The sequence below is a fragment of the Mobula hypostoma genome, chromosome 3 (assembly GCF_963921235.1).
Source record: "Mobula hypostoma chromosome 3, sMobHyp1.1, whole genome shotgun sequence".
Lineage (NCBI taxonomy): Eukaryota > Metazoa > Chordata > Chondrichthyes > Myliobatiformes > Myliobatidae > Mobula > Mobula hypostoma.
The window spans coordinates 165,255,804-165,266,408 of record NC_086099.1 but is presented as its reverse complement, the minus strand read 5'-3'; the positions used below and the strand labels follow the sequence as shown (position 1 = coordinate 165,266,408).

General features: G+C 37.9%; 1 protein-coding gene across 1 annotated transcript in view; it reads left to right on the top strand.

Moving 5' to 3' along the window:
- The first annotated feature begins 9,722 nt into the window (after positions 1–9,722).
- The window catches only part of stk17a (serine/threonine kinase 17a), a 97,388-nt gene continuing 96,505 nt past the window's right edge, over positions 9,723–10,605 (top strand). The window contains exon 1 of the mRNA XM_063042355.1: positions 9,723–9,928. Within this exon, the coding sequence (XP_062898425.1) occupies positions 9,828–9,928 (101 nt within the window). The 5' untranslated portion in view covers positions 9,723–9,827. The remainder of the gene's footprint in view (positions 9,929–10,605) is intronic.

Genomic DNA, 10,605 nt, shown 5'->3' with positions numbered 1-10,605 from the left:
TTGTTATGCCACAATATTTATGGTAGTCTTGTTATGCAGTTTCTCCTCAGATTATCCAAAATCAGTTGCCTGTATGATGGTAGTTATCAATGTTAAGTAGAGACATACAAGGTCATTATGGATCATTGCAGATTTGACTTAAATTTATTGTTATTGAGTTATGGCGCAATGTTCAAAAATCCTGTATTCTGTTTTTTTGTATTAGCTTCCATGGAAAAGAAATACACTTGGTATATTTTCCTAGCAGCACACCACCACATCCTATTTTCAAATGTAAATTTAGTATGTCACAGAAAGCCAGAAGTTCATCAAGTAATGGCACCAACGTAGCCAGTGAATATTAACTGGTTCACTCTTTTCCATCATATTCTGTAAGCAGTGTCAAACTCTTAATTTGAAGAGGTTTTATTATTATCAACAGAGCCATTGTTTTTAGTTGTCAAATTTTGCTGTATAGAATGGCATCTTTAATTTGATATTGTTTTGTTATCCTTCATTGCAATATTTCAACTGATGTTTCCATTTTTTCCTAAGGAACGAATCATTAAATAAATCCATAATTGTAAATAGCTTATCAGTTGCAAACTATGTAAACTGAAAGTGGAGGATAAAAAATGTTACATGTGTCATTTGTACTTCACCAAGGAAGATAAAGTGACATGGAAAAGAGAACAAACAGTAGATACTGGTAAAGCATACATAAACATTCCATTTCATGTGCAAAATAACAAAAATCAACTAACATTAAAGTGCATAAGAATGCTGAGACAGAATATAAATCTTAATAAAAATATTTTGCATTTTAATATGGCCACAGTAAAATGTAGTTAATTTTAATATGATTTAAAATAAACATAACCTGCATTAACGTATTTTAGAATTTGGAAAAAATACACCATTTTAAGTAGTACAAATCAAACGAATGGATGGCTGGTAAAAGATCTTTCAGCCTGTGGTGTCATTCACTGGATGAAATGACATTTCAATCACAATTGAATTTGAATGTTGGCCTTAGAAGAATGAAAACCAATAATTAATTGGCTTATTTCACACACACATACCAAATGTCTATGGATAATAAATGGAAAATATGATCTTCTGAAACCATTAAATATTGGAGAAATTGTGAAAAATTCCACTGGTAACAAATATAGTGAATTATAGTAGTGGTGTTCTTTAGGCTGAATTTAGGGCTTCAGATAGTTTGTGACTTTTTCATAGCTGGAATCTAGTACCAGATTGGATTTTTGTTTATCAACCAAGATTTTTGGGTTTAATTGAGAATTCTTTACCTATTACTTATCTACATTCAGCATTTGTTATTTTATACTATGAAAACATTCTTAAAATATTTCATTCACAGCATATTCTATATCATTGGAAAAGGAGTAGGCCATTCAGCCACAAGAGCTTCTTATAGCATTTCGACCATTTGATTAAATCATGGCGAATATAAACTCAGTAACCACTTTATTAGGTACCCCCTGTACCAAATTAAGTGGCCACTGAGTGTATGTCCATGGTCTTATGCTGCTATGGCCCCTCCAATTCAAGGTTCAAAGTGTTGTGTGTTCAGAGATGCTATTCTGCACACCACTTTTGTAACACACAGTTATTTGAGTTACTGTCGCTATCCTTTCAGCTTGAACCAGTCTGGCCCCTCTCTTTAACAAGGCATTTTTGCCCACAGAACTGCCATTCACTTGATATTTTTGTTTCTTGCACCATTCTCTGTCAACTCTAGTGACTGTTGTGCATGAAGATCCCAGATCAAATTTCTGAAGTACTCAAACTACCCTGTCTGGCACCAAAAATCATTCTATGTTCAGAGTCACTTAGATTACATTTCTTCCCCATTCTGATGGCCTGAATAACCTCTTGACTATGCCTGCATGTTTTATGCTTTGAGTTGCTCCCACATGATTGGCTGATTAGCTATTTGCATTAACGAGCAGGTGTACCTAATAAAGTGGCCACTGAGTATATGTCTTAACTGGACCTACTGACTTGGTTTTGGAGCATTTCTTCAACATTTTGTGGAAAGAGTGTCTTCTGACTTTGTCCCTGAATAGCCTACTTCTGGTTTTAAAATTCGAGAAGAGTAGGGAGAGAAATTTGTTCTAGTTATCATTGCTTTTGATACTGAAATAGGATCTTTAAGAATGCTCGATCGATAACTACTGTTCATTCTCTGCAATGTGCCTGTTGCTTTGATTATCATTTTTTGTTTTGTAATCATTTCACCTCTGTGAAGAAATATATCTTAATAGAACAACAATGCCACAGTTCTATTCACTTGCTGAAGTGAGTCTTGCTGTTTTGTTTTCCAGGAAAACATAACTTCTACCTATCATTCTAACTGTAGCTCAATTGCAGGAGATTTCATTAGGGTAATTTTGCATGGCTTTACACCTTGGCCAGAATCTTGCAGTCCCAAAGATGAAACTGCAATCAGACCTGATGATACAAACTGTAGAGAAAGATAGAACCTTGCATTTCTATTGATTGCATCTTTCTTCACCTTCAGTGAAGCATTTTTGAGATTTGGTTATTGTTGAAAGTAGAAAATGCAGAAGTGTGTGCATATCGATTTCCCAAAATGATAAAAGGTGACCAGATTTTTTTTCAGCCTGAAAACTAGAAAAAAACGCTCCTGTTCCTTGTTAAAATTATGCCAATGGAAATATTACATTAACGTGAATGAGCAGATGTGACCTTTATGCCATATCTGAGAGGAGGCCTCTTCAAAAGCACTGCACATTTTCATCATTGCAGTAAATGTACAGTGGGAATTTAAAAAGAGTAATTTTTGACATTGTTAGGGAGGGGGATGTTTAGACACGTGCTTCCCCTGAAAAAGTAGTTGTTCCTAGATTGTTATTCATTATTTTAATCTATTTGATTGTGCAAACAAAAGCCATGCTGGAAACATTAAGTACTGGTTCAGATTTGATTATGATGTAGGATGATATTCAGCCCATTGAGTCAATGCTAGCTCAGATCAATCATATTCCTCTACTAATTTCCCCTGTATCTAATTCACCCGACTTGTTTTGGGGCATGGGTGGAAACTGGAGTACCCACAGGAAATCCCTGAGATGACAGCAAGAACATGCAAACAAGTAGCACAGGAAGCCGGGATTGAAATCCAGGCACTGGCACTGTGAGGTGACAGCACGACTTGCTATATCACTTGGCATTTATAACATAACCATCAGAAATGGGTGAGAAGGGAAGATGGTGAAGAAGGCATAAAGATGCTGACTTTCATTAGCCAGGGCATAGAATAAAGAGCCTGGAGGTAATGGTGCAAATTGACAAACCTTTAGTTAGGTCAAAGCTGGAGTATTGTGTGCAGTTCTAGTTGCCGCTCCATAGAAAAGATGTGGTTACACTGGAGAGGAGATTTGCCAGGATGTTGTCTAGGGCAGAATGTTTTAATCATGAGGAGAGACTGAATAGGCTAGGTTTATTTTCCTTGGTGTGAAGGAGGTTGAGGGGCAACTTGGTAGATATATACGTAATTATGTGGGACGTACATAGGGTGGCTATTGAGAAACATTTCTTAATTATACTAATATCTAAAAATAGATGGCGCAAGTTTAAGCTGAGAAAATGTGCAAAAAAAGTAGTTTCACCCATAAAGTAGTTGTTTTTTGTACACACTGCCTGAGAAAGTGGTGAAGGTAGGTACTCACAGTGCATTTAAAAACAAATCTGGTTAAGGACCAGAAAAGGCCAAGTGCTGGTGTGGATGGATATTTGATGGTCAAATCAACCTGGTGAAGGGCTTGTTTCTGCGCTGTATGGTTCAATGTATTGTGATCGAGCTTTTCATAAACTTTGATTGTAGGCATATCCCAGCATAAATTTTATCAGTCGAAAGAATACACTGAATACATCTTTCTGACAATGTGTTCTAAGAGAAATAATGTCAAACAGTTTTGAAATATCAATTTATTGCAGTTAGAGAGAAACAAAGAGTATTAAGAAAATAGGAAAAGCTACTAATATTGACATATGTAACTTGATCAGATATTTTTGATCTCTTTAATCCTGATATTCTACTTGTGAATTTTTCCAAACTATTCTTTATCTTTATCTAAGTTGATTTTCTGTAGAGGCATTAAGATAGAAGCACATGACACATTGATTTTTATGTTATCTATGAAGAGCTACAATAACCAGATTTAATTATTTGCATAATAAAGGAAGATAATTGTATTTCATGTAAGTGATCTTCAGTAATTATGAAACCAATTAAAAAGCATTTCTTTATATTCTGCCCATTGACACATGATCAACTGATTGTTAAAGCTATGAAATGATAGGTAAGTTTAGCAAAGTGTTTGCCACATTTTAATTGCTGCTCTGTTTCTTGTCTAGAAACACCTCAGCTAGATATATGATTTGAGAAGACTTCCATCTTGATCCCAATTAAGACTGTTATGTTGCTAGTTAGCAAGTGATTGTTATAAATCCACATTCATAATTTCACTTGGCCTACAGTCCTTTAACTCATCAAAGAATTTAATAAATTTAGTCAAGCACAAGTTATCATTGAACTATATTTTCCCCGTTGCCAGCTAAGTTTGACCCAATTATTGACTCTAGAAGAGTCTCTACCCAAGATAAAAACTGACTGGTTCATAATTGGTGGGTTTATTTTCCTTTCTGCTTATAGACATTCCCCAATCTCTCACTTTATTAAAAGATCTCCAACCTGTTCAGTCTTTTTTCTGATAGGTATAGCTTAATAGTTCTGGATTCACCCTTTGCCCAAAGGAGAGAGCATGAAGATCTAGGGTAATGCTCCCGGAAAGCATTCAGGGAAGTTGCAGTGTTGGATGAGACACTGAACTGCACACTCAAATGATTGTAAAAATCCATTGGCGTTATTTATTTTTTCACTTATTGAGATAAATAGGCCCTTTGAGGCACACTGCCTAGTAATCTCTTGATGTAATCCAAGCCTAATTTACAGTTTGGACTGTGGGAGGAAACTGGAGCACCCAGAGGAAACCCACACGATCACGGGGAAAATGTACAAACTCCTTACAGGCAACAGCAGGAACTGAACCAGGGTCACCTGTAACATAAGGCATTGTGCTAACCACTATGCCACCATGCCACTTTGGGGAAAAGCAGGAAAAGTCTCTGTGACTTACTAACCTCTTTCTATCCTTCAATCTACAGCTCCAAAACAGATTAACAAGTTATTGTTACATTAGAATCAGAGGATTAAAGAAAACTGACAACATTGAATGAGACCTTTCAACCTACTGTGTCATTGCCTGTCAAAACAGAAACCTCCAGTTTAATCTCACCTTCCAAACCTGTTCCAAATCAAGACATGGTTCTTCAAGAACATATCCAAGTAAATGTTTAATCACGATGAGATTGCATTCTCTACCTTGAGATTGCATTCCTATGTGACAAATGCAGTGATCTTGCTTCACTTATTCATAATATCTTTTGTTCATACCTACTCTCCCATCCACTCTCATGCTTGTTCATTTGCTCCCTCTCTGCATTGCACTTGGGGTTCTTGACGTTAGACATCAGTGCAGGAAAGCAATACTGAGATAAAAGGTCTTATTGAATGATGGAGCAGGCCTGCACTTGCCTTTTATTTCTTACGTTTCCTTCAACTTTTCAGGCACTGAGTTCTAAACTTTATTCAAACACTTTTCCTTCAACTAATACAACCCTATTATTCCTACAACTCTGAGAACTTTCTCTACATACCTGTTCCTAAAGTTCCCACTGACTATTGCAGGATCTATAATACAGCCCCACTTGAGTGACCCTCACCTTCCTGTTTCTAAGTTCTACCCATACGGGCTCACTGGCCAATCCTCCAAGAATGTCATCTTTAAGTACTGTTGTTGTGTCCTCTATTACCAAAAAAGCTCCACCTTCTCCTTACTTACCCATACCTCTGTCATGCCTGTAGCATATGTATCTTGCAATATTGAATTGTCAGTCCTGCCCTTCTCTTAGCCATGGTTCTATTATGGCTATAATATACCAGCCTCTGAGCCAATCCAGGCTCTGAACTTGTCTGCCTTATCAGTTCAACTTTGTGCATTGAAGTACTTACAGTATAACTAGGTATTCCTTTCCCTGCCATTATTGTGCCCTTGGCTATCTTGATGACTAAACTTGCTCTTGCTGGCTACTGCTTTGTCCTATGACTTGGTCCTGCTCAGGGTCCCACCCCCTTGTCAATCTAAATTCTCCCGAGCAACACTTACACATTTCCTTTCAATGATATTGGTTCCCCTCTGTTTAAAATGCAATTTGTTTTCTCTTGTACAGGTTGCCTCTCCCCAAGGAAAGATCCCAATGGTCTAAGACTCTGATTCCCTGCCTCCTGCACAAGCCCCTCAGCCACAAATTCAGCTAGCCTACCTTTCTATTTCTGACCTTGCTAGTACGTGGCACTGAAACTAATCTGGAGATCACTACCTTCGTGCTTCTGTTTCTTAACTACTTACCTAACCCTCTATATTCATTCTGCAGAAACTTATCCCTCATTTTACACATGTCATTTGTACCAACTTGTACCGTACAATAACCTCTGAATGTTGCCCTTCTCTTCAACAATTTTCTGCAGCCACTCCAATACATCCTTAAGCCCGGCACTCATGAGACAACACAACATTTTGATGTCTCTTCTGCACCCACAGAATCTCCTGTCTGTCTCCCCTCACCATTGAATATCTCATTACTTGCGCCCTGTCTGACTGCATCCTTTCAACCTGGAGCTCAGAGCCAATCACAGTGCCAGAGACCTGAGTACTGCTGTCAGCCCTGGAAAGAGTATCTGCCTCAATAGTATTCAAAAAGTTGTATCTGTTAGTCAGGGGAATCACCAGAGGGGAACCCTGTATTGATTGCCCACTCCACTTAGTTTTCCTGGTGGTCACCCATCTAACTTAAGCCTGTATCCTGGGAACCACCACCTCAGGTAAGGTCTCATCTATGAAACTTTCAGCTTTGTAGAAGATCCTGAGTTTATCAAACACCAGCTTCTATTCCTTGATCCCATTGCGCTTTCCAGACCCTACTGCACTTCCCATAGTTTTAGTCATTAGGGAGACTGTGAGGTTCCCTGACTTCCCACATTTTGCAGGAAAGGAACTGCACAGAAAACAACACAATCTCATCCAACCCTTCTTCATTACTACAATTTTCCAGAACAACAATATCTTTGTAAATTTTCCCCATACCCTTTCCAATGCAGTCATAACTTTCCTACATTTTGATGACCAATACTGTATCCCATATTCAAAGAAAGATCTAACCAGTAAATTATATAACTTTAACATAACTTCCATGTTATTGAGTTCCTCAGCTAATGAAATATAGCATCCCCATGTGTTTTAAACAAAGTTACTGACATCTCCTGTCATCAAAGGTTACTAACGCCTTCCACACAACTCAGTATTATCTAATCTGTCATGTAATCCTTTGCCTTGTTGCACATCCTCAGATGCGATAATCCATCCTTTTCTGGATTAGTAATAACTTTATTTATTTATATAGCACCTTTCATATCAAGATGCAGGCTTAAAGTGCTTTACATAGGTTATAAAAATAAATCAATATAGCCATAAAATAGGAGACAAAATTTTAAAATCATAAGTAGAGACAGACATTATATAGAATAAAATAAAATGTCATTGAATATACCAAATTATGTAAGTGTAATCAACATCAACAGACATCAAGTAATCCTATAACTAGGCCTACTTTAAAAAAAATAGGTTTTAAGAAGCATTTTGAAATGTTCCACAGTATTAGTATTCCAGGTTTTTGGTGCATAAGAGCAAAAGGGCACATAACCATTTCTTATATGCTTGGCTTTAGGAACACTAAGAAAACCAATATTCACAGATTTAAGATTATCATTAGCGATGTAAGGGGATAGACACCCCAAATATATGGAGGAGTGGTTATTCAGAGCCTTTTATATAATGTAAGAGTATTTCAAAATTGATTGTAAAGGACACAGGCAACCAGTGTAATGATGACAAAACAGGTGAAGTGTGCTCAGATTTTCTTTATTTTTTGGTAACAATTCTTGCTGCTGTATTTTGAACAAACTGCAGCTGATTTATATCTTTCTTAGGCAGTCCTGAAAAGAGTACATTACAATAGTCTAATCAGCTAGAAATGAAAGTGTGTATCAATTTTTCTGCGTCTTGAGATAAGAAATTGAACTCTTGCAATGTTCTTTAAATGAAAGAATGCAGTCTTAATAATATGGTTTATTATTGATGGATTAGATTCCATTAACAAATTCTCTAACTGGTGCAGGTCATGACCAGACCATCTGCTTGCAATCTACAGCTTTCCTCCTCACTATCAACAGATAATTTTTGCATGCTACATTTAGATTGAAATCAATATATACAATAAAAAGTAAGTGACTGAGTCTCCAAGCCCTCAGGAAACCCACTTTTAACAGCCTTCTGGTCATAAGAGCAGCCATTAAACATTGCCATTTGCTTCCTGCCACTGAACCAATTTTGGATTCAATTTGGCCAGTCCCCAGATTGCATGTTTTTTTGAGTACCTTGTTTAAAGCCCATTGATTACATTTAACACTGCTGTTATTGATCTTGTTTTCTTCTCAAAGCAGATATCCCCCTAATACTGTTCCTGATTAATTTGTCTTTCTAAATGAACTTGTGTACTGACATTAAGAATGGATTCCAATAATTTGCCATAGATTGATGCTAAACCAACTGGACTGCAATTTCTTGGTTTCATCGCTACATCCTTTAAAAAAAAGGTTTGATGTCATCAACACTCCACATCTTCAGCACCAATTCAGTCGCCAAAGTGCACTGAAAAATTGTAGTATCTCCACAGTTATTTTTTGGTGGCCAGAAATGCATTTCATTTGGGTTTGGTGATTTATCAGTTTTCAAGGACAGTGAATCCTTAACAAATCTCCTTTCAGTATGTTTATCCCATCTAATATTTCACACTTAACTACAGTGTCATCACCATTCCTTTTCTCATGAAGGCAATTGCAAAATATTAATTAAGAACCTTATCGATAGCTACAGTTTCCATGTGCTACATTTATGGCCCCATTGTTTCTTTACTGAGTACAGACTGCATAACATTCTCCACATTACAACAGTTTAAATGGTTCAAATGATTCCATTTATTATCAGAGAATGTATATAGTATACAACCTGAACTTCTTACTCTTCGTAGACATCCACGATAAGCAGAATAACCCCAAAAAGAATAAACGACAGAAGAACATTAGAATCCCAAAGCCCCCTCTGCCCCCTCTCCCGCGCAAGCAGCAGTAGCAGCTTCGACAAAAATTTTAAAAAAATCTTCTCTGGCTGAAAAGCTTCGGAATGAATTGAAGCTGTGAAAGTCTCCACAGAAACGCAATTTTTTCTACTCTGTTGCCCCAGTATCCTGCGTTCGTGTCTCCACTTCCACGCAGGGAAGTGTATTTTTAATAACGTAATAAGATTATTCCGTAAACGCTGGTGGAAGTTATAAGGGGGTAAAAATAAACATTTAATTAGCTAACCTTCACCTGAACGGCTCTTTAATAGGATTGTTTCATTGCCGCTTTAAATGGAAACGGCAGCGTGCGGTTGTCCCGTGCTGTCAATCAGCGGTGTCTCCATGGTGATGGCGGCGGGGCTGGGGGAGGGTGTGTAGTCTGGCCGCTGGCGAGAGTCGGCAGTAGACGAGTGCCGGCGGTGGGGCGTTTGTATCGGTACACCGGTGTTGCTAGTGTCCGTCCTTTCTCACCCACGTTGACTGTGGTCACTGTAGCCGCCATGACCCACCCACGAAGCGGGCTGGTGTCCGACATCCAGACCCGAATCTGTAGTGATAGCTTCAACAACTGCTACACGCTGGTGGGCAAGGAGCTCGGAAGGTAAATTGGGCATGGTTGGCAGTGAGAGGGCTCTGGACTAGGGGACAGACACCGGGGAAGGGGTGGGAGGTGGCCGCGGGTGGGGCCAGAGAGAGAGAGCGATCCCCTTTTTATTTTAAAAAGAGTAAATTTGTTATACATTGTGACTGAGCGAGGCCGTGCATTGTGATTTATGTCCAAATAGTTAAGGATGTCCTCTCATATTGAAACAGCGATAGTTACCCCACATCCCCATTCGATATAACGAGGAGTTCTCTGAAAAGATGGAAAGAAAAACGAAACTCTTTAGCACCTTTTGAAAATTGACAGTCTTTAATAATACAGCTGAGGGCTAAGAGAATCGGTTGAATTACTTTAGGCGGCTAACTTTTATCCTTCACTGCTATTCATTACGTATAAGTAATGTAAGTTCTGGAACACTCATAAATGAGTTGTGACTGTCGGATTCTGGAAGAGGAAGTAGTCAATTGTTTTGGTATCTAGTATTTTGCATTTAAAAATATTTAGAGCTGTACTTTCCCTTATCGATATAACCAGATCACTTTAGAAAGTCCAAAGGAAGCTGGTACCGTGCTACTATTGAGGCGCTGTAATGCTTCACAAAGCTTATGAAAAATTCTTTAATTGACATTGAATTGTGAACTTTGTGCTCTGACTTGCGTCTTTGCTAAGTTCTA